The sequence below is a fragment of the Ammospiza nelsoni genome, chromosome 11, assembly GCF_027579445.1.
Source record: "Ammospiza nelsoni isolate bAmmNel1 chromosome 11, bAmmNel1.pri, whole genome shotgun sequence".
In the NCBI taxonomy this organism is placed as follows: Eukaryota; Metazoa; Chordata; class Aves; order Passeriformes; family Passerellidae; genus Ammospiza; species Ammospiza nelsoni.
The window spans coordinates 943,069-970,959 of record NC_080643.1 but is presented as its reverse complement, the minus strand read 5'-3'; the positions used below and the strand labels follow the sequence as shown (position 1 = coordinate 970,959).

Here is a 27,891-nt window from a genome sequence, read left to right as displayed (position 1 = left end):
GAGTTTGCTGCAAGAATGTCAGCATCAGAGGGCTCAGAAAATCTTAAAAATTCAGGGTGACACCCCTGGCCTCAGTGCCCCAGCCTGTCCCTGGCCTGACCCGGGTCAGAGCCTGGCACCCCCTGGGCAGGGCCAGGGGGGGATGGCCCCTCCAGCTGCTCATCCCCTGCTTTGGTGGCTCTCCTGCTGCTTCTGTGTGACCCTGCTCCTCTGGGCCCCGTGGGGGCTGCGCCAAAGCCCTGCTTGGTGCTGGAAAATATTCTGATGGATGGATTCCTTCTGTGCTTTGAGAGCTGCTCAACAGCAGAATTGGTCTGTTGTCTGAGTTTCAGAGGAAAAGCTTCATTAGCAGAAAAATTAAAAATAGACTACAGCAATTGATGCAGGTAAATTTACAGTAAATTTGTCTAGAATAAGATCCCAACATTTCAGGTGAGTTTTTCCTTCTGCGCGTGTGTGCTGCAGAGCGGTGAGGAGGGGAGGGAGGGGGCATCATGGAATAATGAGGGTTGGAAAACACCTCCAGGAACAGTGAGTCCAGCCTCTGACGGATGCCCCATGTCCTCCAAACCAGATCAGAGTTTCTGCTCCTTGTTTGCAGCTTCCAGGGTTGGCGACTCCAGCACCTCCCTGGGCAGCCTGTGCCAGTGCTGGGTCGCTCTTTGAGGGCAGAAATTGCTCCTGATGTCCAGCCCGAGTTCCCACAGCCAGGCTGGGACAGACGTTCCCTTCCTGTGGCTCTGCTCTGCTTCTCTATTATTTTTCTTTTTTTTTTTTCTTTTTTTTTTTTTTCTTTTATTGTCTCTGCTCCCCCTGGTGTGCTGTGAGAGCACCCCCTGTTCCCAGCTGGGGGGTCCCTGAGCTCGCCCCCCTTGCCCAGCTGTGCCAGAGCCCCTTCCCCTCAGCACCGCAGTGCCACGTTTGGGGTTTGGCTGAAGGGCCCAGGTGGGGAAAATCCCCAGCACTGCTCGGGGCTCTCAGAGCTGCGTCTCTCATCTCTGTGCTTTGCCTCGCGTCGCTGCTGGGCTTCCTTTGAGTTTCGCAATGAAATATAAATCAAACGGCTCTTGCTGTGTGAATCCCTTCGAGGGCTGTGCTGCACATCCCTGCTGTCCCTGGGCTGCAGCTCAGGCTGTGCCTGGCCAGGCTGGTGTCCTGCAGGGGCTGGGGCTGGGGCAGCATCAGATCTGCAGCCTGGGAGGGACAGGGACAGCCCTGCTCCCGGGGTGTGAGCCTGGGGAGGGGGCAGTGTGTGCATTTGGGGCAGTGTGTGCATTTGGGGCAGTGTGTGCATTTGGGGCAGTGTGTGCATTTGGGGCAGTGTGAGCATTTGGGGCAGCGTGTGCATTTGGGGCAGCGTGTGCATTTGGGGCACTTTGTGGCCCTGGGGCACTTTGTGCATTTGGAGCGCTTTGGGGCAGTTTGAGCATTTGGGGCAGTTTGAGCATTTGGGGCAGTTTGAGCATTTGGGGCAGTTTGAGCATTTGGTGCAGTGTGTGCATTTGGGGCAGTGTGTGCATTTGGGGCAGTGTGTGCATTTGGGGCAGTGTGTGCATTTGGGGCAGTTTGAGCATTTGGGGCAGTTTGAGCATTTGGGGCAGTTTCAGCATTTGGGGCACTTTGAGCATTTGGGGCAGTTTGAGCATTTGGAGCGCTCTGGGGCAATTTGAGCATTTGGGGCACTTTGAGCATTTGGAGCACTTTGTGGCTCTGGGGCAGTTTGTGTATTTCCCACAAGCCTGGGGAGCTGCAGATCACAGGCAGATGCAGAACACACTCCTGGTGCTTGTGGGCAGCAAAAGCTGACTTGCATTTTCTGTACATTGGACCCATAAAGCTCCATGATGAGCCTCGCCTGGCACTCCCCGTGCCCCCATCCTGAGCCTGCTCTGGGCTGGGTTTCCCCTCCTCTGCCATGGCAAGGTCTCACCTTTGCCCAGGGGGTTTGTGGTGGGTGCCCCTGCCCTGGGTGCCCCCGAGGGTGCCTCTGCTGGGTCAGGGGTGCAGCTCCTCCTCCTCCCCCTGTGCCAATGTCCCTGTGCCACCTGCCCTCCCCTGGGGCACACAGAGCCTGGGGAACAGCACTGAAACCTCCCCTCAGCCTGCCTGGCTGTGAACAAGCAGCTTTGATGGTCCTTCCCTCAAAGATACATTTTGTTTTAAGTGGTGGTTTTGTTTAAAAAATGCAGTTTAGTGATAAGTAAATCGCTCTCGTTCCCTCCTAATGATAGAGTACAGTAATATTGTTAAATTTGCTTTTCCATTTATGCACCATCATTTTGAAATCAGATCTGAAAACATCTTTTACCTTCAAACCTTTATTTTGCCTTCCCTTTGATTCCTGGCTTTTATTATCCATATCATTTAATTACACATAAGGCACTTTGCAGCAGAACCCCTGGGAAGGAGGGGTTTTACGGCAGCTCTGGCTCGGGCTCCGCTGCAATTGTGCTTTTCTCAAAGCTTCATTCAGCATTTCAATGCACCAGGGCTGTTCTCACTCCTGCTCAATTCCTGCTGCAGGTGCAGTCCTCTGGCACGGGATGGATCAGCCCCGTGTGCCTGGGGCTGCCCAGGGAGGGACCAGCCCCCTGTGCCCTCTGGGCACTGCCAGGCTGCCCAGTGCCACGTCTCCCTTTGCTGGTCACACTCCTGCTCCTGGCTGGGACAGGGGGCTCTGGAAGAGTAGCGGGAGGCAGAATGAATTCACAACAGGTTCTGGCCAGAGGGTTTGGCTCTGTCCTGCCAGGTGAGGGGCTGGCACCTGCCCAGTTGTTGGGAAGGATGAAAGTTTGACAGGAAAGTCTCACAGCTATGTGTGTGCTTGGCAGAAAGATTTTTAAATGTGGAGTCTGATGAAGGAATAGAGATGGAAGCAAGTTTTGATATAGAAGACAAAAATTGCTGAGCCAGTCTCACTGGATAACCAAGGAGGCAAACAGTGTGTTAGTTAGAAGGGGCTTTTATGGCTTAGAGCAAAGGATAAACCCACCCCGAACAAGAAGATTGTTGTTTTTACCAAGCACAAAGAGAGCACAGGCAAACAAGGCAGCAAATGTGGCAAGCAGGAAAACACCTGGGAAGTGTCGCCCTGCCCAGCCTGGGTGTCCCAGCTGGCACCAAGCTGCTCCCAGCTGAAGCAGCGCTGCCCTGAGGATGCTCTGTGTGAAAGGGGAGCTCCATCCTCCTCACCACCTGAGATGCAGCCTGGAACCCCTGCAGGTGAACCCCAGCCTCTGCTTGCTCTGGAGGGAAGTCAGGGCTGGTTTCTGTGCGCAGTTAAGGATCAGCAGCACTGGAAGGCTCAGGTTTGCATTTCAAAGCGCGCAGGATGAGCAGTTGGATTGATATTTATGGAAGCACACAGGAAGGCAGATCAATGCTGCAGCACCCCCTCACCGTGCCCAGGAGCCAGGCTGGAATTACTGATGGAGCTTCCCAGGAATGATGGGCAATAATCAGGGAGATGAAAAGAAAACAGAGAGAGAACAGAGGCAGCTCAGTAAATCTGAGGTGGATCTGCTGAGTAGGCAGTGCTGGTGAGCGTGGAGCTGCAGTCAGTGATGCCTCTGAAAATTAAATATTCCTGGATCTGTGTGTGGTGCCATTGGTAATTAAATATTCCTGGATTTCATTGCTGGGTGTTTGTGCAGGGGTGTTGCCATTGATAATTAACCATTGCTGGGTGTTTGTGCAGGGGTGTTGCCATTGATAGTTAACCAATTAACCATTGCTGCGTGTTTGTGCACAGGGCCATGGTTAAAGATGGGTCAGTCCAGGAGCTGCTCTGTGTGCTGGTGTTCACAGGGGTACCAGGACCAGGGAAGAGATGAGAATCTTGATTCCGTGTTTCAGAAGCTGATTTGTTATTTTATGATATATATTATAAGAAAATGATATACTAAAACTATATTCAAGGAATAGAAGAAAGGATTTCATCAGAAGGCTTGCAAGGAATAGAAAGGAATGGAATGATAATAAAATCTTGTGACTGACCAGAGAGTCCGAGCCAGCTGACTGTGATTGGCCATTAATTAGAAACAACCCCATGAGACCAATCCCAGATGCACCTGTTGCATCCCACAGCAGCAGATAACCATTGTTTGCATTTTGTTCCTGAGGCCTCACAGCTTCTCGGGAGGAAGAATCCTAAGGAAAGGATTTTTCATAAAACATGTCTGTGACGGGGCTCCGCCCTGCACTTTGGGGTGCTGAAAACCCCAGAGGGTCCCTGTGACACCCACGGGAGCTGTGCCAGGGTGGGACACCCACTGCTGGCTGTCACCTGGGCCCTCTGGCAGCAGCTGTGGCAAAGGAGAAAGCAGCAGAGACACAGAGAGAGATGGTGGCAGTGGAGAACAGAGAGCAGATGGGGTTTTGTTTGGAGAGGAGGGAGGATGTGCCATGGATTGGGAATGAGGGATTGGAGCTGCCCAGGAGCAGCTGGTGCCTGTGCCCAGAGCCCAGGGAGCTGTGGCAGCCCCAGCCTGGCTTCTCCATCCTGCAGCAGGGGCTGAGTGCTCCATCCCTCCCCAGCAGGGCAGAAGGTGCAGGAGACATTGTTTAAAGCATCTGCTCCAGTATTTCTGAAGCTGTTGCTGGATTCCTTCCAGATGAATCTGAATTGGAAGGTGTTGCCAGTGCCAGATGGAGCAGGGATATGTAAGGGAGGAGTATGAAAGGCTTGGAATCAAGGCAGTGGCTTTAAAGGGAGCCAGGGAGAGAAAAGCTTAACAGGCCTTGAGGGGCAGGAACCAAAGGGCTGCTCCTTGGTGGGAGAGGGACATGAAAGGAGCTGAGACAAGGGATCAGGCGGCTGCAGGGCAGGGCAGTTTCAGGGCTGTTTGGTCTCCATGTGCCTGGGTCACCGTTCTGAGCACTTCAGCTCCATTTCAGCCAAGTAGCCCTGCTGCAGCTGTGATGGGCAAGGAGAGTGAGAGCCAAATTCCCTTCCAGCCCTGGCCTGGGAGGCTCTGCTCCCCATCCTCTCCTTTCCTGCCCCTCCTGCTCGTTCCAAACCATGGCATCCTCTAGGTTGGGAAAGCCCTTGAGATCCAGCCCAGCCATTCCCCACCAGTGATCACGGCCCCACTGCCACATCCTCGTGAGCTCTGTCCTTTTCCAGAAGCGGTGATTTCACTTCCCTGGGCAGCTGTGCCAGGGCTGGGCAAGCCTTTTGTGAAGGAATGTTTCCTGCTGTGCAGCGTGAGCAGCCTGGGGCTGCTCCCTGTGCCCTGTTATCAGTGTGGGAGCCTCCATGCCCCGTTCCAGTGCTGCTCCCCCTGGCTGGGCCTGTTGGAGCCCTGGCAGTTGGGTACAGTTCCCTGGGAGAAGAGGGTCTCATGGTGCTGGGGGGCAGGAGGAGCTCAGGCGCTGTGCAGACCATCCCTGTCCATGAGTGGTGATGCATTGGCACAGGAGGAGCTCGGGCTCTGTGCAGACCATCCCTGTCCATCAGTGGTGATGCACTGGGACAGGAGCTCAGGTGCTGTGCAATCCCTGTCCATGAGTGGTGATGCATTGGCACAGGAGGAGCTCGGGCTCTGTGCAATCCCTGTCCATGAGTGGTGATGCACTGGGACAGGAGCTCAGGTGCTGTGCAATCCCTGTCCATGAGTGGTGATGCACTGGGACAGGAGGAGCTCGGGCTCTGTGCAGACCATCCCTGTCCATGAGTGGTGATGCACTGGGACAGGAGGAGCTCGGGCTCTGTGCAATCCCTGTCCCCTCCATGAGTGGTGCCCATCTGAGGGAGGCACTCAGTGCACATCTCAGCAGAGGCAGGCTCTAATTCCATGTCCACCCTGCAGGAGAGCCATCCATAGCAATTATCCCAAGGAACAATTCCACGAGCCTGTTCCAGTTCCCAGGCAGTGTCCCTTCTGGAAACACAAATCTCCTGAATACACTGGGACTGCTTTTCACCCCCAGAACTGTTATTTGTTAAACTCTTCTTTCTTGGCATTACCAGGGAAATGGTGCTGCTGTCAGAGGCTGCATTTCAGGTTTATTTCTGTTTGTGGAATGTGTAATGCAGTGTCCAGCACTTCCACAGGAGTTTGTCAGCAGCACCAAGGGAAGGAATGTGTCATTATTCAGACAGTAGCTGTAAGCCGTGGCATGGGGCTCGCTCACAGCCTGCAGGAGCTGCTGCACGTCCCCTGTGCTGCTCTGGGTGTCCCAGCCCTCCTCGTGCCCAGGTGTGAGTGCCCCGCCGTGCTGCTCCCGGGTGGATGGAGGATGCTGTGACCAGCAGGTGGAAGCAGAGAAAAAACCTCTCCCAGGCTCCGGGGTTTGCAGGCTGCTCCCAGGGAACCAACCTGGTGTTCAAAGCTGGAGATGGTGTCAAATCCTGCAGCACTTCCTGAGCTCTGCATCTGCTCCGGCACAGCCTCATCCGGGTGACTCTGAATGGGGTTTTTACATTTTCCTCTGGCACTGATCATCACCACAGGGCTTTTTGCTTTGTTTGAGTTTTCCCTGCTCCTGTATATCCTAAGCACCAGGAAAACCACACTTTGCTTACCCCTGTGTTTGTGCTGTTTGTTACCTTGTGCTGCTGTTCCTGGAGTGTCTCTGAGCAGCACCAGGCTGGTGCAGGGCTCAGTGCTCACGCAGGTCTGGGGCAGGACAAGGCCAGGTTTGGTTGTTTCGGAGCCTGGGGTATCACTGAAAGCTGGGTTCTAGCAGGCATTTAACTATAAGCTAAAACACAAGTTCCACCCCAGCAGGAGGAAGAACTTTCCAAGGAGGGGGCAGAGCCCTGGAGCAGCTGCCCAGGGAATTGTGCAGTTTCCCTCTCCCAGCCCCACCTGGATGTTCTGTGCACTGCTCCAGGTGACCCTGCTGGGCAGGGGCTGGGCTGGGTGGGCTCCAGAGCTCCTTTCCACCCCCAAATATTCTGGGATTCTGAGATTTGTCTGCTGGAAGGTGCTGTGGCCTTGTCCTGCCCACTGCTCCCACCTTTCCCTTTCAGCTGGGAAGGAAGAGGAGTCTGCCCCAGGGTGAGGATGGGAGGGCTGGCAGAGGCTGTGCTCCTGGGCTTGGGGTGCCTTTGGGGTGTGCTCATGGTGTCTGGCCAGTCAGAAAGGGAATTCAGCTCTGTGACCATCACATGCACTGGTTTCCTTGGCTGGGAGCTCAGTTCTTGCTGCTCTGGCTGGGATGTGGGACATCTCCCAGGGCTGTGGGTGTGATCATCCCTATGGATCTGCAGTGCTGGGTAATTCACTCAAACTGCACACCAAGCTCTGGTCGTGTTCAGGAGCAGAAATGGTGTTTTACCCTTGTTGTGAACCAGAGTAACTCAATCATTTATCTGAATGTACATAGTGCTTCTTTTTTTCCTCAGGAAAAGGTTTCATTTCTTTGTCATTGCAGAGTTTTTAGCTTTATCATTTCCAAGTGTTGGCTGTGTTTGCAGAGGGGTAAAAAAGCATTGCAAAAGGAAATAAATACCAAAATGTAATGCTTTATGCATAATAAAAGTGCATTTAAGCTCTAACATGTCATATAATCGTTCAGCCATGCCACAGACTGATGGATTCCTGAGCACAGACACTTCAGAGAGGAGTATCAGTGTGAAATCTGGAACGAAGATCCCAAAGCAGGAGCCAGCTCATTGGTTTAATGGCTCTTTCTGTCTCTCTGTGTTGAGAGCTGCACGCTTGGGAGTTCAGGGGATCACAAACCTCCCTGGGCTCGGGCTCTGCTGAAGGAAACTCCCTGTGGATTTTCCAGCAGGATATTTATACCAGGAGGGAAAGGCTGCTTTTGTTCTTAAAATATTTACAGATTTCTGTGATTTTCTACAGGGGGAAAATTAACCTTGTTAGTGTCAGCTGAGGCGTGGTGGAGCTCTCCAGCGGTTGTTCTCACTCCCTTATCAGGGAGATCTTCTATCAGCCCGGCTTTATGGCTTGTAATGGAGCTGCTGGAACAGCAGTAATTGGGCAGATTGGTTTGGACGGTGGCATTAATATTCATGCATCCCTGCAACAGCTCGCTGCCAATTAGTGTCTCTTCCTGCTCAGTTGTGGTGGCAGAATGGCGTGGGATGAGTCTCTGGGGTTACCTGGTGCTCAGAGTGAGGGCTGCAGGACGCTGGGGTTGTGGCACTGTTAGAGGAGCTGGCTGGGCTGTGCCAGCCCTCTGTGGGGCTGTGGAGCCCCAAACCCAGCTGGGGCTGGGCACAGCCAGCTCTTCCAGCTCGACGATGGGATGGGATGAATCTCTGGGGTTACCCGGGGCTCAGTGGCCACCAGTGAGAGCTGCAGGACGCTGGAGCAGCTCCTGCTGGAGCTGTGGCACCGCCAGAGGAGCTTTTCCTGCTGGGTTGTGGTGGCAGAATAGGATGGGATTAATCTCTGGGGTTTCCTGGTGCTCAGTGGCACCAGTGAGAGCTGCAGGACGCTGGGGCTGTGTCACTCCTGCAGATCTGAGGACCATTTGTCTCCCTGTTGCTGAGCTGTGCCAGGCACCTCGCTGGGGATGGAGAATGGATTTGCCATTCCCCGTGCCTGGGGTCCCAGCAGAGCCCCCTGCCCTGGCTCTCCCCGTGTGCAGGGCATGAGGAAATGCAGCAGCGTTGCAGTGGCTGCTCCTGAGCAGGGATGTCTGCACCAATTCATTGATCCGGGCTCTCTGTAGGGCTGCTCTCAGTTCACAGAGCTCCTTCCCTTCTGTCTCCCATCCCACCTGTGCAGGCTGGGCTGGCCAGGGCTGGGGAGCCACCCCCAGGGGTGTGTGAGCACCCACAGGTGCTGGCACCCCACACCAGCACAGAGAACCCTCCTGAATTCCTTTGCACCCCCTTGGCAGGAAGGGAGGCCAAGTGCTCGGCTCAGCCTCTTTCCCAAAGAAAGGAATAAATAAAATAAAGCCACAAGTGCTCCCAGCATTTCTCTGCAACGCTTGGGAGGAAGAGCTAACGAGAAAATGCTATTAGTTCTCTTTTTAAAGAGTTGAGAGCTCTGCGATGCCATGGTGATGATGGAACTGGTGTAAGCACCTGGCTGATAAAGATCTCCTGCGTGTCTGGGCTAATGCAGATGGACCAGGGCACTGGGGAAGTGCAGAGGATTCTGTTTATCAGCTTCCCTGGCAGCTCTGTTATCAAACACGGTGATCCCCAAGCTGTCAGAACTGATGGTAACATTTCTAGAGTTTCTGCCTGGGGAAAAGTCTGCAGGGAAGCAAATCCCACAAGTGATGTGGGGGGCTGGGAGTGGGGCAGGGACCCGGCCAGGTGTGCAGCCAGGTGTGTGCCACCTGTGCCCCTCTAGGAGTGTGCCCACAGGTGTCACCCCTCCCCAAGGGGCACCTGGAGCAGGTGCTGTGGCAGTGCAGAGGGCTCAGAGCCCTTGAGCAGCCGGGTGAGGATGTCTGGGGGATGTTTGGGGCCCAGGGAGGTGGCAGCGCCCTGGCCATGGGGCAGAGCCGCTGTGGCACCGTCCGTGCCAGGCAGGGACGGTCTGTCCTGCTCTCGGTGTGCCACCAATGCTCAGCAGCCTCGGGACCCTGTTTGGGAGCGGGGGCAGCCGGAGAAAAGAGAGAGGCTGGAGGCACTCGGCTGTGACCACATAATGACTCTGTAGACAAATTAGATGGATTCACAGCGTGCTTATCTAAATGAGGTTGCCATTTTACAATGCTAATTTTCCCGTTGGTTGCATGTGATACCGGTGCACGGCTGGTTTCAAAAACCCTATTGCAGGGTCGGGCAGGATGGGCAAGGCTGGGCAAGGCTGCGGGGTTTTGGGCAGGGTGCGGGGCCGGACAGAATGAAGGTTTTGGGCAGGGTGCGGGTTTTGGGCAGGGTGCGGGGCCGGACAGAATGAAGGTTTTGGGCAGAATGCGGGTTTTGGGCAGGGTGCGGGGCCGGACAGAATGAAGGTTTTGGGCAGGGTGCGGGTTTTGGGCAGAATGCGGGGCCGGACAGAATGAAGGTTTTGGGCAGAATGCGGGTTTTGGGCAGGGTGCGGGGCCGGACAGAATGAAGGTTTTGGGCAGGGTGCGGGTTTTGGGCAGGGTGCGGGGCCGGACAGAATGAAGGTTTTGGGCAGGGTGCGGGTTTTGGGCAGGGTGCGGGGCTCTCACAGCCCGGAGCTCCGAGGCCGGCGGGCAGAGCTCCGCTGCAGTAATTAGCAGCCGCCCTGCAGATCTTGATGAACAATGCACAGGGGGTTTGTTCCTTTGCGCCGTGCTTCTGCCCTCCAGAGGGATAAATAACCGGAGGGAAGGGAATTGCAGGGAGATGGGATGAAGGAGGAGGAAACAGAGGCGGTGTGTGCGTTCCTAAGGCCGGGATGGGAGAGCCGGGGGCACGGGTGGCGTTCCCAAAGCGCCCCAGCATCCATGGAACGCTGCTGCGCCTCGGAGCGGGAGGTGCAGGAGCCTTTGGAGGAATGTCTGGGGTTTCGTTTGTCACTCGGGGCTGGCTCCGGCTGCGCACAGGGAAATCATACAGCCCAGCTTGCCTGGGAAAGCTACAGCGGCGTTTGGCTTTCCTGGGGCTGCTGCTTCCCTTTGGATTCACCACATATTTCCACTCTCCATCCCCCTTCTCCTGTCCCTGTCCTCTCCCCCTCTCCCGGTTTGTGATAAACAGAGATGCAGGAGTGACTGCAGGGCCGTTCATCCCCCGCTGCCCCGGCTGTGCGCTGCCCACCGCGGCCGGGGCTGTTTGCAGCAGCCAGCACAGGATGCTCCAGGCAGGCTGCTCTGTCCTGGGAACAGAACAGGGAGCAGAACACCATCCCTGCTCCCTGCAGCCAGCACAGGCTGCTCTGTCCTGGGAGCAGAACAGGGAGCAGAACACCATCCCTGCTCCCTGCAGCCAGCACAGGCTGCTCTGTCCTGGGAACAGAACAGGGGTCTCACACCATCCCTGCTCCCTGCAGCCAGCACAGGATGCCCCACACAGGCTGCTCTGTCCTGGGAGAAGAACAGGGAGCAGAACACCATCCCTGCTCCCCGCAGCAGCACAGGCTGCTCTGTCCTGGGAGCAGAACACGGGTCTCACACCATCCCTGCTCCCTGCAGCCTCTGCTGGCTCTGCTCCATCCTCCTGTGGCCCCTGAGGGGAACAGCTTGTTCAGCACCTCGCAGGATCAATCCCTCGGGAATCCTGAGCGCTGCCAGCACCAGCAGCCTTTTCACAGAGCATCCTGAAACGCTCTGTGCTCTCCAGAAATGGCTCTGCACCTTTCATCCTCAGGGCTTGCCAGGGTCACAGGGGTCGCTTTCATCTTCCCGAAGCTCCCTGCCCTGTGCAGGGATCAGCTGGAGAGCCCTGCTTGGAGCTGCCAGGGAAATCCTGGGCACTGGGGCGTGGAAAGGAGGGCAGGGAAATAAATCCTGGGCACTGGGACAGGGGAAGGAACAGCAGGGAAATCCTGGGCGTTCACTTTTTTCGTGCAGAAAAGCCAATTCTTTATTCCCAAGGTTCACATCTCTAGGAAATATCAGAAGGCACTGTGTTAAACCTAACTGGTCAGCAGTTCAGTGAAACTCAGTTCCTTGCTTAGAAAGGGCTACTGAACATATCTATCAAATTTTCTCTCTCTAGATGTGTTGACATATTTTCTTCACTGATTCTTACGGAACAGATTTCTTGTTTCTACAGCTGTAGACTGTTTTTCTCTACAAGAATAATTTGTTGTGTTATTCTATAGTTTTTCCATATGAGAAATTACAAGCCTGTTGGTAATTCAGCAGAGCAAGGCCTGCTTTTATAAGGCCTTTATTTTATAATATCTTTACCTGTATGTAACAGGAGTCATGGGAAGGAAGGGCAGAGAAATCCAAGAGCCCTTTATTTTGATGTCTCGGAGCTTGAAGCCAATTTTAGGTGCTGCCTGGGGCCCATCCAGTGTCACACAGCCCAGCTCCAGGTTTGTTTGCTGGTGTGGTTTAGGTTCAGTTTTCTCTGTTGGTGTGCTTTAGGATTAGGTTTGTGTTTGCTGGCGTGGTTTAGGATCAGTTTTGTGTGTGTTGGTGTGGTTTGGATCAGGTTTGTGTGTGTTGCTGTGCTTTAAGATCAGTTTTGTGTGTGTTGGTGTGGTTTAGGATCAGTTTTGTGTTTGTTTGTGTGCGTTAGGATCCATTTTGTGTTTGTTGCTGTGCTTTAGGATCAGTTTTGTGTTGGTTGGTGTGCTTTAGGATCAGTTTTGTGTTTGTTGGTGTGCTTTAGGATCAGGTTTGTGTGTGTTGCTGTGCTTTAGGATCAGTTTTGTGTTTGTTGGTGTGCTTTAGGATCAGGTTTGTGTGTGTTGCTGTGCTTTAGGATCAGGTTTGTGTGTGTTGCTGTGCTTTAGGATCAGGTTTGTGTGTGTTGCTGTGCTTTAGGATCAGGTTTGTGTGTGTTGCTGTGCTTTAGGATCAGTTTTGTGTTGGTTGGTGTGCTTTAGGATCAGTTTCATCACGGACACAGGCTGTGTGCTGGAGTGGGTCTGTTGATGGGATCAGCACTGGACCCTGTTTGTATTTCTAGGAAAGCCTCTATTTTTAAGGCAGATTTCCCTGCAGGTTCCTGTTCCCCAGTGCTGGCTCTGGGCTGCCCCAGGCAGGGCAAGGAGCTGCTCTGGGATGGTTTCCATCAGGATGCTGCAGGGCTGAGCTGTTAGAAACCTTTATAAAAATAACAGTATTTCTATATCTGGCTGGTCCTGCGTGAGTCCAATAACATGGCCCTTAGAAAGTAATTTGGATTAATTAGAATGTCCGGGCACTTTTGCGATAAAGACATGCAGAGTAATTATCCGGTGTCCAGAATAATCTATTGAGCTTGTGAAGTTTAAGTCTGAAAATTATTCTCCCCTAAGTATTCGTCTTTCTGACTGTATTTCTGTTATTAAATTTGTTTTCCCACAAGTTAGATAAGAAGAAATGTAATTATTTAGCTGGCAAGCTCAATGTCGAGGTGAAGACAACCAGTGAAGGTAAAAGTGTGATTGCCTTGTGGTTTTCCCTGTAATAATGCAGAAATATTTAGATATCTGTGGAATTACATGGTGATGATGCACTTTGTGAAAGGCCAGAGATGAAATATAAGGGAATAAAAGGTACAGATATTCACTGGAAGTCCATTATACCCTATAACTCTTGGATATGTAGTGGGAGAAATGTCAAATGCAGATTTCTCCCATAATTACAACCCATTCTCGCTCACATCGCTCTCACTGCATTTTCTCACTCTCCTTTATACCCAGGCTGTGTCCTGAAGGACCTTGTTCTGTTCCTGATGCTCAGAGGACACAAAAGGCCTTTTCACTTGTGATAATGTTTATTTTGGATTAAAGAAAATATGAAATCAAAGGCAGGCTAAATATAATCCCTCAGTGTCCCTGGCGGAGCCGTGCCAGGCCCGGGTCAGCCGTGCTTCCCACACTTCTGAAGGAATTTTAAATGCCTGGGACTCGAGGAGGAGATGGCTGAGATGGCTGACCTTGCAGATGATGGAACAGTTTGTCCTCTCTGAGCCCCTCCTGGATGCTGCTGCTGCTCCCTGGTGCAGGGGAGCCCTGGAGGGGCTGGGAATGGGATGGAGAATCCCTGAGGAGCTGGAAGGGGCTGGAGAGAGTCCAGGGAATGGAGCTGGGCAGGGGCTGCAGAATCCCTGAGGAGCTGGGCAGGGGCTGCAGAATCCCTGAGGAGCTGGGCAGGGGCTGCAGAATCCCTGAGGAGCTGGGCAGGGGCTGCAGAATCCCTGAGGAGCTGGGCAGGGCTCACCTGGAGCAAAGGAGGCTCAGGGGCCCTCGTGGCTCTGCACAGCTCCTGCCAGGAGGGCGCAGCTGGGAACAGGGGCAGGAGGAGAGGGAACAGCCCCAGGCTGGGCTGGGCAGGTCTAAGCTGAATATCAGAACAATTTCCCCATGGAAAGGGATGCCCATCCCAGGGGATTGCAAAGCCCTGAGCAGGTGGCACTTGGGGACACGGGGCAGTGGTGGCCTGGGCAGTGCTGGGGAAGGGTTGGATTTGATCTTGGCTCTGCTCACTGTGGGGTTGAGCTGCCTGCCCACATGTGCAGGTAGAAAAGGGAAAACGAAGAATGATGGCTGAGGTTTTATCACTCAGACCATGCCAGTCTCTGGGATGAGCTCACAGCAGAACCCACACCCGCCTGTGCAGGCAGCCCCAGGACGGTCAGCTGTGCACGGTCCCCTCCTGCCAGCACAGCACCTCGCAGCCGTGTCACACCCAGCTGTTCCTCAGCAGCTGTGGCAGCTCTGTGCCCCCTGTCCCACCTGGGCTCCGTGCAGGTGCCCTGGGACAGCTCTGTGCCCCCTGTCCCACCTGGGCTCTGTGCCCCCTGTCCCACCTGGGCTCTGTGCAGGTGCCCTGGGACAGCTCTGTGCCCCCTGTCCCACCTGGGCTCCGTGCCCCCTGTCCCACCTGGGCTCTGTGCAGGTGCCCTGGGACAGTGAGTGGGGCTGCCAGGAGCCCTTGCCTGGGGGATGTCTCTCCCTGGTGTCACTGGGATGCTGGAGCAGGGGTGCTGTGCCCACCGGGGCAGGTTTGTGCCTCTGCTCATGGATTTGGATCCATTTTCCAGCCTGGCTTGGTCAGCCCCAGCTGGAGTAGGTGAGCGCATCTCACCCTGGGCTTTGGCTGTGGCTGTGGGGACACCTCGGGGGAGGAAGAGGAGGAGGATGAAGCTGTTGGGGCTCACAGGTGTGGGTGTGCAGGGCTGCAGGGAGGTCAGGCAGCAGCTCACACATATTCTGTATAATTCACAGCTCTGCTCTTGCCTCCAGCTCTCCATAAAGTGCCAATCCAAACCAGTTTAAGCTCAAGCAGAACGGTTCAGTCAGCCACAATGTGAGCACATTAAAACCTGGGGGTTTTTATTATTTGACACATTTTTAAATTCAGAAATCCTTCCAATATTGCACGGAGGGAAATGAGCTCCAGAAGGCCTGTTTAAAACATCATTTACTGCTTGAAATGCAGCTGCTTCCCTTGGGGTGTCAGAGATCTGGGGGGCTGGAGAGATCCCATTGTCTGAGGCCACTCTGACATTTGCATGAGAACAGGCTGCTGCTTCTGCAGTATCTGCTCACTGGAAATTGTTCACAGAACTTGGGTTTGCTCACCGTGCTGCTGAGCTGCCTGCCCAAAGTTTAACTGCACACTGAAATTAGAAATGACCCCTCAATGCAGGTAAATTTGTACCGCCAGAATTTGGATGTGTTACTGTGTCAGGGCACCAAGGCCAGAGCTTTATTCTCCTTGGCTGTCAGACTCTTGGCTATATTGAAAATTCAGGAATAAATACTCAAATCCCAGCCTCACTTTCCAGGACAGGAGCGTGGATGCTCTCCAGGGAATGCAGTTATTACATTATACAGTAATGAGCAGTGCTCACACCCCAGCACAGCTCCCACTCAGCCAATAACTCAGCTCACAGGATGAGTGCCTCCCCTTGTTCCACAGTGCAGCTGTCTCCTCTGGGCTGGGTCTGTGTGTCTGTGTGTGGATTGCTTTCACAGAACTCTGCTCTGCCACAGGAACGGGTTCTGCCTCAGCCTGGCTGCTGAATGAGTCGTTGCTGCTGTTGTCTTCATCGGGCTACTTTCAAAATCAATGAGATTTATGCTTGCAGATTAAAAACCCTTTTAAAATATGCATAGACAATATAAGGTTCAATTATCTGTTTGGGATGAATGGAGCAGTGCGTACACATAAATAAAACATAAAAGCTGCTTCGCTCTGTTTATATTCGGCTCCTGATTTATTTTCAGAAGAGTTGGAATCGGTGAGTCCGTGTTGGGACGTGGGAGCTCCATCCCTGCAGGGACGTGAGTGCTGGGTGTCCGTGCACCCCTCTGGCTCCCCAGCTCCTGGGATGCAGGCAGGGATGGGGAATGGTGCACGGGGAAGGAGATGAAACCAAATCACCCCGAGTGTCTGCCCAGCACTTTGGATTAAAGAAAATATGAAATCAAATTTGGGTGGTGACAGGAACCCTCCTGACAATGCCCTGACTGCTGTAAATCTGAGCACCAGAGCAATGGGAATATATTTTGGCATGTGACAGACATTGCAGGGTGTGTTCAGGGCATGGGAGGGGCACACAAGCCCTTCCTCTCCCTCCATTGTGCACAGAACAGACGCAGAACCCCAGAATGGGTTGGGTTGGAAGGGACCTTAAATCCCCTCCATTTCTCTCCAAGCTGAGTATTTCACTTTAAAATATTAAATGGGGAAGTGTCATACCTGTTCCTGTGCCTTTGCCTTCAGTGTCAATAATCCCTGAGGTGCAGGAGATAAATTTCCCTCTTTGGGATGGGAGAGGTGTTTGTGGTGGCTCCTTGTGCCAGGGAGGGTGCCCTGGTGTTTGTGCCTTTCCTGCCTGCCCAGGGCTGGTGCCCTCCAGGAGGCTCCCTCCAAGAAGGGTGGCTGCAGATCAAGGGCTTAGAAATAGTAATTAACAATTATAAATTAGATTTTTGCCCAATATTATTGAATCACAATGCAGATAAACCAAGAGAAATGAAAATGCGAGTCATAGAAATACCAGTTAATTTTACTTCTGAGAAGTGCTCACTCAGGATCTTCATGATTACATAAACACAGCTTTATTCACAGAGAGGAATTTGCACACCCAAATTAGGCAAGTGTGTATTTAAAACTCTTTTTCCATGTCAGTAGGATGGAAAGTAAAGCATTTTAGTAAATAATTCATCCCCAGGAAAGCATAAATGGCTGAGTCCCCATCCCCAGTATGTGAGCATGTTGAGACAGGGGTGATGTCCTTGTTTATTCAAGGACAGGTTTATCTCCAGCTTTACAAGGGTAAGGTGTTTATTTTTGTGCTGTGACTCATTTTCATTACAATTTTGCGTCTCCTGGTTTCAAGGCAGGTTGTTCCAGCCCAAGGTTCTTTTAGCATTTAAAAGCTGAGAAATCCCCCCCCTGATTTTCTATAAAAATCCAATCTGTGCCATGAGCTCCTCCCTGTCACTCGCAGACCTTGGTCCAGGCACGGGTCATCAGGATGAAATGCAGGATATCTCCCATTTATGGACACATCTCACTGTATGTGGTGTTTATGATCCTTTCTCTGCTTTCTGAGCTGATGAAGTGCTCCCATGAGCCATGTGGACAGTACTAATTGCTGTAATTACTGTCCCCTAATTGCTACAATGGTTTGTTTCAGGAGTGCTATCTCACTCTGGGGAAGGGAGCAGGAAGAACCCTGTGGGTACAGAGAGGGCTCCCAGTGGCCACTGCCACTCAGGATGGCTTTTCGTGGCTTTTCATGGCAGTTGTAGAGGGGATGGGATTGGAAATGGGCTCTTTTCAGGCTTGAAATTAATTAAACTGAAATGTGTTCAGTTAGAAAGGCGGTTGTTTGAGAGACCCAAAGTAGCTTTGGAAGTGTTTGTTCCAGTGATGGGCTCCATCCACAAAAACAGTGGTAATGAGGAGTTTTTAAAAGGGGATTTTAAAAGGTGTTGCACCATGGCTGCTTTATCCTGGCCCTGGCCAAGGAGTGGGAGATGGAGCTCCAGGGGCTCAGCCCACCCAGCTGCGAGGGCTGGTGCAAGAGCCCCTGCAGATGGAACCAAAGTTCAGGTGCGGGAATCATTGCTGGGTTTAGTTCTTCGTGTCCCCTCCACTGCTCAGAAATATTTGCTGTTGCTCCTGAAATGAATTGACATGAAAACTTTCCTAATTGTTCCCCCTCACTTTCTCTCTGGCTGGGGCAGCCCCTGGGGAAATGCTGAGCTCCATCCACTGGGGAGCAGCAGGAGCATCTGTTCCCGTTACCTTTGCAAGCTCTGACCTTATTCAGTGTTTTGGGTGAAATTTCCACAGAATCACAGCATGGTTTGGGCTCCAGAGAGCCTAAAGCTCTGCTCAGGCCAAGGGCAGGGACTAATTCCCATGGATATCTGGATTTCTAGAGCTGCCTGCCCGGTTTCCTTGCTGCGCAGAAGGCAAAGTGGGAATGAGAAGGGTCTGGAGGGGGTAGCCCAGAGAAAAAAGCCAGGGAGAAACTTGAGTGGGCTGAGCTCAGAGAGGGGAATCAGCTGTCTGCAGGGTGCTGGGGCTGTCTGTCCTGCACTTTGGGATGGGGATGGGGCACAGGACGAGCTGTGCTAACTGAGGATTGAACCCTGACCTGATGCATTTCTAAATGAATAAAACCCAAGCCCTGAACAGCTCCCAGGCTGTTCCTCACCCATCAGCTCACACAGAGCTCTGCAGCTGGGAGCAGGCTCCAGGCAGCTCCTGTGTGTGAATTTGGGTGCTTTGGGGGGATTTGCAGTGTGTGTGGCCCGACTCTGCCCGGCTATACGTGGTGGGCTCAGGAGGCTCTGCCAGAGCAGCTGAGCTCTCCCCACTGCCAGGAAACCAGAACCAATAAAACTTCCCTGGAAACTGAAAGTGGAAATGCAGCAAACTGTGAACCTCATCTTGCCCTGCTAGGAGCTCATTAATGTCTCAGCAGGGGCACTCCTGCATTATCCTAATTGCTCAGGTCTTCAGGGAAATTGCCTTTCTGAAGCTCCTGGCTGCTGTCAGTGCCTGAGGTGGGTCAGGTGCACCTTCCTCATCCTCTTTAATGAGTGGCTGAGAGGGGCTGAGCTCAGTCCCTGCAGGGAGCACAGCAGCAGTGGCTGTCGGTGTTTGGGGTGTTTGCAGCACAGCAGCAATGGCTGTCAGTGTTTGCAGCACAGCAGCAGTGGCTGTCGGTGTTTGGGGTGTTTGCAGCACAGCAGCAATTACTGTTTGGGGTGTTTGGGGTGTTTGCAGCACAGCAGCAATGGCTGTCAGTGTTTGTAGCACAGCAGCAGTGGCTGTCAGTGTTTGGGGTGTTTGCAGCACAGCAGCAGTGGCTGTCGGTGTTTGGGGTGTCTGCAGCTGGGGCTGACTCTGGGACAGAGGCCAGGCTTAGGCAGGCCAGGCTTTGGCAGTCCTGCAGCCCAGGGAGGGCTGCTGTGTGCTCTGGCACTGGGGTTGGTGCTCCAGGACAGACACGTGCCTTTGGTGAGGGTTTGGTGAGCAGGGAGAGGATATGGGGCTGGATAATAACACCCAGTCAGTCTGGAAGGGAAACTGGAACAGGGAATTTGTGTTTCAGTGGGGTCCCCCTGATCTGTTCCAGTCTGTGTTTCACTGGGGTTTGCTCTGCAGTGAGCAGTGCCAATCTGTATTTCAGTGGGGTTTCTGTGAGCTGTTCCAGTCTGTGTTTCACTGGGGTTTCCCTGAGCTGTCCCAGGCTGCTGCTGGGCTGGCTGCTGTGGCAGGAGAGGCTGAGGACGCTCCTGTTTCCCTGGGGTGTTTGTGCTGCTCCTGCTGCAGCTGCTCTCCTGCAGGAGCCTGAGCAAGACAACAGGAGTGACCCAGAGACAGCTCTTCATTAGCAGGAGAAAATGAAATAAATGAAGAATAATGGTCAACGTTAGAAATAAATTAACATCAATTAATCACTGACTAAGACAGTGTTCCCAGCATTAATCATTCCCCCTTGCTGGCAGAGAGCATCAGCCAGGCTCACACATGTGGAACCCTGCACGGTGTGTGCAGGGTGCACAAGCACAGGCACTGAGGGAAAGCTCTTCCCCGAGGGTGAAACGCTCCCTGCAGCTGCTCGGGTCCCTCAGGGAGCCCAGCTCGGCCCTGCCGTGCTGCTGGGGCAGGGGCAGCTGGGCACGGACCGGGACATCGGCGTCCTTTGGGATCACAGCCCCAGGACCAGGGCACCCTGGGCTTCTCCGGAGCTTTTGATGGGTCAGAACAGAAATGGGGGAATGTGAAGGAACAGAAATCCTGCTTCTTCCAACTCCAGTTCTGAGTTGATGGTAATGAAAGAAAAATGAAACAATGAAGAGACAGAAAATATTTATCTGGAATACTGAAAAGCCCTGAGCAGAGCACTCTGATTTTAAGGATTTAAAGCTCTGGCTGTGCCTTGCCCTGCCAGTGGCACCATGGGCACCATCCCTGCCCAGCTGCCCGTGGGTCTCTCTGATCTAGACAATCCAAGTTTATTCTGAAGGCACTTCAGAGCTGGCAGGAGCTGGGGTGCCTGTGGGGAGCTCCCTGGAGGCTGCAGTTGGATTTCAGCTGGTTTTTACCTGGTGGTGCCCAGTTTGGCCACTGGGATGCTGCTGGTGTGCATGGGGAGCTGGGCAGGGGCAGGAGGTGCCTTTTGCAGGTGTCTGAATGGGCTCTGCCCCTCTGTTTGCAGTTCTGTGGTTTGCAGTCCCTGGCACACCCACTGAAGGACTCTACTCTGTATTTGAACAGAACAGGAGAATTCTACCTGGCACATTTCTATAACTTCATGTTGCTTTTAGACATCCTGTTAGAAACACTGGTAAAACACCTCATATCTGCTTTTTACACTCCCAGTGATTGAAGCAGCCAGCAGCAGTTAATATTTTATGAACAGTGGAAAAAGATTTAAAATCCAAAAGGCCTCCTTAGGAATATAAGCAATGCAGCAGATTCTGTAGAAGCTCTGCTTGTTGTGGAAGTGCAGAATGAGCTCCTTTTGATTTTGGGTTGGAAAAGCAGTTGTTGGCAAGGTGGAGTACAAAGAGGTGCCACGGATCAAACCTGATATTACTGTCTGACTTTCCTGCTGGTCGCAGAAAGCAGCCCTTGCTCTCCCCTTGCCCTGCTCTCTGTGAGCCAGAGGTGCTGAGCCCTCGCAGTGCAGATCCTGGGGCAGTACAACGTTTGATTTTCTGAGGAGGCAGGAGCTGGTAAATACCTGTGGGTGATAAATACTGTGCAGTGCTGGTGAATACCTGTGGGTGATAAATACTGTGCAGTGCTGGTGAATACCCATAGGGTGATAAATACTGTGCAGTGCTGGTGAATACCCATAGGGTGATAAATGCTGTGCAGTGCTGGTGAATACCCATAGGGTGATAAATACTGTGCAGTGCTGGTGAATACCCATAGGGTGATAAATAAACTGGCAGCAGCTGGTTCCCAGCTTTATCTGGGTAACTGGGAGCAGTTGGTTCCCAGTTTTTCTGGGTAACTGGGACCTTTATCTGGGAGCAGCTGGTTCCCAGTTTTATTGGGGTAACTGGGAGATTTATTTGGCCAACTGGGAGCAGCTGGTTCCCAGTTTTTCTGGGTAACTGGAGCCAGTGAAGGACTGTTCCCATCCCTGTACCTTGTACGGGAATGTGGTGCAGAACACAGCAAAGCCAAAGCTCAGCGGAAGCCAGGAGCTCTAGCTGCTGCTGCAAGAAGTGCCATGAGTCTGTGAATGTGTGTATTTATCAGAAATTGTTTTTTTCTACAGATCCCACAAATCAGTTATGCCTCAACTGCCCCCGAGTTGAGCGATGACAGGCGCTATGATTTCTTCTCACGGGTGGTTCCTCCAGATTCCTTCCAAGCACAAGCAATGGTGGACATTGTGAAAGCTTTGGGATGGAATTATGTGTCCACTGTGGCATCTGAAGGGAATTATGGAGAAAAAGGAGTGGAGTCCTTCATGCAAATTTCCAGAGAGGCAGGTAGGCCGTGCTGCTCAGCAAGCCATCCGTGTTGTGTTGTGCTCAATGTCATCCTGTGTTCCCAGAGCTCATCTTTGCTCCTAAAGCTGCTCAGCTCTCTGCAATGCTCTGCCATGGCTCCTGGGTGTTGTCGTTCCTAAACTGCTCGTGGAGGGTCAGACAGTGGGAGCCCTCAGTGGGTTTCAGTCATTTCTGGGGCATTCAGAAACCCTGAGTTGTGCCCAGCTCCTGCTGCTGCCCTGGCTCAGCTCTCCTGGTGTGGGCATGGGCACAGGGCAGGTTTGGAAAGGCTGAGCTCCTCTGTGTGTCTCCCCAGGCCGTGAGCTGCGCTGTGAGCTGCTTCCAGCCCGGCTGGTGCCACCGTGGGTGCCCAGCTCTCCATGCCAGCCTGGTCTGAGCTTGGCTTTGCTTTGGCATTGCCCTGCCCAGCTCAGTGCAGGGAGCTCAGAGCCTTCCCCTGGAGACTCAGGGGCTGCTGTGTGGGGTGTGGAGCCCCCAGGCCCACGGGACATGCCAGAGCTGGCTGTGAGTCCTTGGCCAGCTGGTTGGCAACCCAGACTCACGAGGGTTTGGGAGCTGCAGTGTTTGGAGCTGATCCCTGTGCTGGGGAGGAGGAGCAGCAGAGGATGGGATTCATTGCTGGTGGTCAATGCAAAGGTGTCTGCACAGGCTCTGCAGGCAGAACCATCAGCAGGGGCGGGGCAGGCTCTGCTGTGCTCCCCAAACGGGGCTCACAGGTGTCCCAGCCTGGCACTGCCTCAATGAAAGCAGCTCGGTGCCCAGCTCAGTGCCCAGGCAGGGCAGGAGCTGCTCTGCCCAGGCTGGTCCCACAGCGCTGGCTCTGTCTGCAGGGACAGCCCCCAAACTGTCCCAAACAGCCCCAGCCTGATGGATCCCTGCTGGCAGCACCTGCCAGGGAACAGGCAGGGAAAGTCACTGGGCTTAAAGGAAGGGGCCTGGGAGAGGGGGAGCTGGAATTGTTTCCTTATGCTGGTGTCACGGAAGGAACCCACATTTGCATAAATTCTTCTGTTCCTACAAATGCATATTTATGTGGTATTAAAGCAAATGGGTTTGGATTTAATACAGCAGGAAGTGACAAATGCCAGTGCTCATTGGAATTTAAAATTGGCTTTATTTGCAAATATCCACTGTTGCAAGCTCATGCCCAAAATGCGTTCCCTGTGTGAAGGGCAGGCTCTGGCTGCAGAGCAGGGTCCCATTTCCTGGACCTGGTGCAGAATGACATTTATTCCATGAGCTGCCCATGCAGCCAACACCAAACTGAGCCCCTCAGACAGAGCAGAGCCTGCAGAGCCTGCTCCCCTCCGCTCTGTGTGTGCAGGGGATGGAGGGGATGCTGGGGATGAAGGCTCTGACGGGGATGCTGCCTGAAGCTCCTCCTCAGAGCCGGGATGGGGTAATTGATCCCTGGCTGGCGCTCAGCTCCCTGTGCCGTGCTCACACAGCTCGGGGGAAGCTCTGACAGGGTTTCATTCCTGGGGCCTCGGGTGCCCCCGGGGAGCCTCAGGGTGGGTATTGATGAAAACTCTGTCCAGGATGGGCTGGGCAGCCTGGCAGGGACTGCCCGGGGCAGTGACAGTGACAGGCACCAGCCCTGGGAAGGGCCAGGAAAGGGCTGGGAGTGGCACCTGGCTGTGACCGTGTTCACAGGGCTCTCAGGTTGAGGGAAGAGACGAGGATCTGACTCCATGTTTCAGAAGGCTGATTTATTATTTTATGACATATATTACATTAAAACTATACTAAAAGAATAGAAGAAAAGGTTTTATCAGAAGGCTGGCTAAGAATAGAATAGGAAAGAATGATAACAAAGGTTTGTAGCTTGGCTCTCTGTCAGAGCCAGCTGACTGTGATTGGCCATTAATTAGAAACAACCACATGAGACCAATCCCAGATGCACCTGTTGCATCCCACAGCAGCAGATAACCATTGTTTGCATTTTGGCCTCACAGCTTCTCGGGAGGAAAGATCCTAGGGAAAGGATTTTCCATAAAAGATGTGTGTGACACCCGGGGTCAGAGCTGGGCAGGGATGGCAGCACAGTCCCTCGTGGCTCTCCCTGTGCTCCCTTAGGAGCGGGCAGATCAGAGCCCAGCCCAAAGCTGAGCCGTGCCAGAGCTCTCTGCCATCTCCAGGCCCTGTCCCTTGGCACAAGGGCAGCTCTGCTCCACAGGCACCAGCACATTCCCTGGCTCTGGCTGCAGTCTGTAGCAGGTTAATTATCCCGAACACAGAGTTTCATCCAAACTCGTGTCTGATCAGCTGGGACCGTAGGAAATCTGAGGATCAGTGGAAAGTGCTTCCCCTGCTCAGTTTTCAAATATGCTTTGGCACATAAAGACTTTGCTTGATCCTCTGAGTTAATAATTCTTCACAAAGTGACTTTTATTATGAGCACTTCAAGCGAGTTTGAATATGTCATTGTGGCAGGAGATGAAGATTTGAAACATGCTCTGCAGTCTGTGGGATTAATAAATTAGGGGAATGGTCTAATTATGGGAAATCTAAAGGACAATTTCAGATTATTAATGAAACTACCGAATACTTGAATTTCAAAGATTAATTCATCTTTGATTTTTTTTTTAAAGATTAATCTGTACCAGAAGGTTAATTGCTATCTGTAAGAAATACATATATTGAAGTCGTTAGCAAAAGACCACTTGAATGCCTCCTAACAGATAAATGAAAGATCTGGAGTGCGTTTATGAACGCTCTGCTCTCCCCAAATGGCCCATTGGCACAGCTCAGTGGGGTTCTGCTGCTCTGCACTGCTGGGCTGCAGGATGAGCGTCCCTCCTTGTCCTGCTGTGCTGAGCTGGGAGGGGATGGGGAGAGCTGGGGAGGATGAGGAGGAGCAGGGAGGATGGGCTGAGCTGTTGGAGGATGAGGAGCAGCAGGGAGGATGGGCTGAGCTGTTGGATGTTGGGCTGAGCTGTTGGGGCTGCCCAGGGCTGAGCTGTTGGAGGATGAGGAGCAGCAGGGAGGATGGGCTGAGCTGTTGGAGGATGAGGAGCAGCAGGGAGGATGGGCTGAGCTGTTGGAGGATGAGGAGCAGGGAGGATGGGCTGAGCTGTTGGATGTTGGGCTGAGCTGTTGGGGCTGCCCAGGGTGGAGCAGTGAGGATGAGGAGCAGCAGGGAGGATGGGCTGAGCTGTTGGATGTTGGGCTGAGCTGCTGCTGCTGCCCCAGAGCACCCGGCTGGGCTCAGCTCTCCCCCTGCAGCCCAGTCAGGCTCACCCAGCTCTGAGCTCAGCTTTGGGGCAGCCTCAGCAGAGCCCAGCCCTGGCTGTGGGGCTGGGCTCCTTGCAGGGTCACAGAGCCCGGGTGTTGGTGGGTGTGAGGGTGCACGGGGGGGCTTTGGGAGGTTTGCAGACCCCTCCTGGGGCTCAGTGTGTTCCCCTGTCCTTGGGTGTGCTCAGTCGCTCAGCTGGGATGGGAGTAGCCTTTCCTCACTCTCCTGGGATCCTGCTTTCTGGATCAAACGCGCAAAAACAAATGGATAAAGCGCTCAGAAAATCGAGTCATTTATATCCAAGCACTTCAAGTGTTTTCCATTTTTCTTCCCACTTTTCCCAAGCACTCAGGCACGTGTCCTTTCAGTGTGCACCGATGTTAAATAACAACATTATGAAATCTATTGTTCTCCCTCCTGTTGTCACATAACAAATGTTTTGGCGTTTCAGAACCAACAGCCAGGAAGGATGGCTGTCTGAGTTTGTAGTGGCTGCAGTTCTGTGCCCAGCCTGGCAGGGTTAATGAGGTTTCCTGTTAATTGTGCTGGGCTGGGAGGAGATGCCCTGGCCTTGATCCTCAGGAGCGTTGGGGTTGCAGTGAGAGCCTGGAGGAATTTCTGAGAGCAGGAGAGCAAAACCTGTCCCTGGGAGTGCTCAGAGCTCTTTGGGACCTGTGAGCAGTGCAGAGGAGGGGCTGAGCTCCCTGAGGGGCTGCCCGGAGCTCAGAGCTGCTCCCGTGCCTGCCTGGGGTGCTGCAGTGGTGTCACATCCCCAAGCCCCTGTGGCTGCAGGGCTGTTCCCTCCTGGGCCTGCCAGGGGTCCTGAGGGGCTGCTCTGCTCCCTGCCAGCACAGCGGGGATGAATCCCAGCTCCCTTTGCAAACATCCCTTTTCTCGGACTGCACGGGCTGAGTCGGCACCGAACACAAGCCACTGGTAAAGAGCTTGAGTTAAAACCACACCCAGTCACTGATGCCTGGTGGTAGAGGTATTTCCTTACCTTAAAACCAAATCCAGCCATTAGTGCCTAGAGTTAGAGGCATTTCCCTCCCTTTAACCACATCCAGTCCTTGGTGCCTGGTGATAGAGGTATTTCCTCACCTTTAACCACATCCAGTCCTTGGTGCCTGGTGATAGAGGTATTTCCTCACCTTTAACCACATCCAGTCCTTGGTGCCTGGTGATAGGGGTATTTCCTTCCCTTTTGCCATCATGGGGGATCAGTTCCTGGTGTGGATTTCCAGGGTTGTGGGTGACAGAGCTGTGCCTACAGCTGTCAGCTCCAGCTGCAGGCAGCCCTGGAGACCCTTTGGGTTTGGTTACAATGCATTCTATACTTTTCTTTTGGTTACATTGCATTATACACTTTTCTTTTAGTTACACTGCATTAGATACTTTTCTTTTCTGAGCATCTTCATACAGCAGAACCAATCTATACCTTAACTATTACCTATAGCCCATCATAACTGCTGTAATTACCATACTCATGTTACTGTTCTCCAGTCACTAAAAGTCAGTACATTGCAGTTTAAGCTGGAAGTTGTTTTTCAGTTTTCTTGCAGTGGAAAATTCTGAGTGAGACCTTTTTTCCCCTTGCCACATTTGCTGCCTTGTTTGCCTGTGCTATCTTTCTGCTTGGTAAAAACATCTTCTGTTTGAGGTGGGTTTATCCTTTGCTCTAAGCCATAAAAACCCCTTCTAACTAACATAAAATACCTTTTGCCTCCTTGGTTATCCAGTGAGACTGGCTCAGCAATTCTTGTCTTCTAGAGCAAAACTTGCTTTCATTTATAGTCTTCAGATGCTACATTCAAAAATCTTTCTGCCAAGCACACATATCTGTGAGACTTTCTTGTCAAACTTTCATCCTTCCCAACAACTGGGCATCAGGGGCTGTGAGGAAATGGGGGCTCAGTTTGTTACTGGGCATTAGGGGAGATGGGGAGGAAATGGACACGCAGTTTGGTACTGGGCATTAGGGAGCTTGAGGAAAAGATGCCCTTGAATCTTGGGGAGGAGAAGGGGAAAGGAGAGTTTGGGGTTAGACAACAATAAGAGGAACAAGTCTGGTGAAAGAGCAAGGGAGGAACGGGGCTGAGGAGAGGGAGGATGAAAAGCTGCAGAACAAAGGTGATACCAGTGGATGGGGTTGCAGAGATTGAGCCATGGCTGGGAAAAATGTCCACGAGTAAGGAAGCTTTGCCAGAGTGAGTGGGCTGGAAAATCACATTTGTTTAATCCCCAAAAAACCTGATTTCAGGAGCAGAATTGATTTGATTGTGAAAATTTAAAACTTCTGGAAGATAAGGCAGGGATTCTGCCCCAGGTCTCTGTTTTGTGGGGCAGGGAAAGCAGCCTTCCCAGAGGTTTGGTGTGAGCCCTGCTCCTCATTGCTCCTCAGCTGGCTCTGCCCAGGGTCCCCCAGTGTCCTGCTGCTCTGGAGCGGGCAGGGACCAGCCCCGTGCTCCCCGGACAGGGGTTTGCTCGTTTATCATTATTTCCAGAGCCTGCCTTCCTGAGGCTGCCAGGCTGCGCTGCTCAGACTCCAGCAGAGCTGGGCTCCTGCTGCAGCAGCACCCAGGGGCTGGGGCTGGCTGAGCTCACAGTGCTCTGAGCCCAAACCCAGCAGCTTTCTGCTTAAAACCTGAGGGATTTCACTGAAATGCTCGTGTTTGAGAGCAGGGTGCAGATGTAGAGCAGCAGGGAGCTTTGTCTGATAGCTCTTCACTGGCGTTTCATTGCTGTTTGTGTATTTCTTTTAAAGCCAATTTTATGTCCAGGCAAAAGCAAGTCTAGACAGATTGTCTAAAAACTTTTATTGGCTAATTAAGATTATACTGCTGGTATATCGCTGCTGGACAGCAGGGACTCTGCTTAAGGAATGGCCTCTATTTTTGCAGCCTGTGCCTTTTGCCAAGTTTTCCTTTGTGCCTTGGGAGGGCTTTTTTCATATCCGTTTCAGTGTCCAAAGCAAATGCCACTTGGAGTCTCATGTTTGAGCACCTGAGCCTGGATCAGGGAACCAGAGCCCGGTGGTTTTGTGCCAGAGCCCTGGGCACTGGTGGCTCTGTGCAGGCAGGGGGATCCCTGCCAGAGCTGGGGCTCAGTCCTGGCCTCGGTGTCTGAGCCAGGTGGGACAGG

The 27,891-nt window shown here is 52.9% G+C and overlaps 1 protein-coding gene across 2 annotated transcripts in view; it reads left to right on the top strand.

The window, feature by feature from the left end:
- Positions 1 to 27,891, top strand: part of GRM7 (glutamate metabotropic receptor 7) — a 164,509-nt gene that overhangs the window by 47,064 nt on the left and 89,554 nt on the right. For both annotated transcript variants that reach the window (XM_059480059.1, XM_059480060.1), the window contains exon 2: positions 21,278 to 21,494. In XM_059480059.1, coding sequence (XP_059336042.1) covers positions 21,278 to 21,494 — 217 coding nt within the window. The remainder of the gene's footprint in view (positions 1 to 21,277; positions 21,495 to 27,891) is intronic.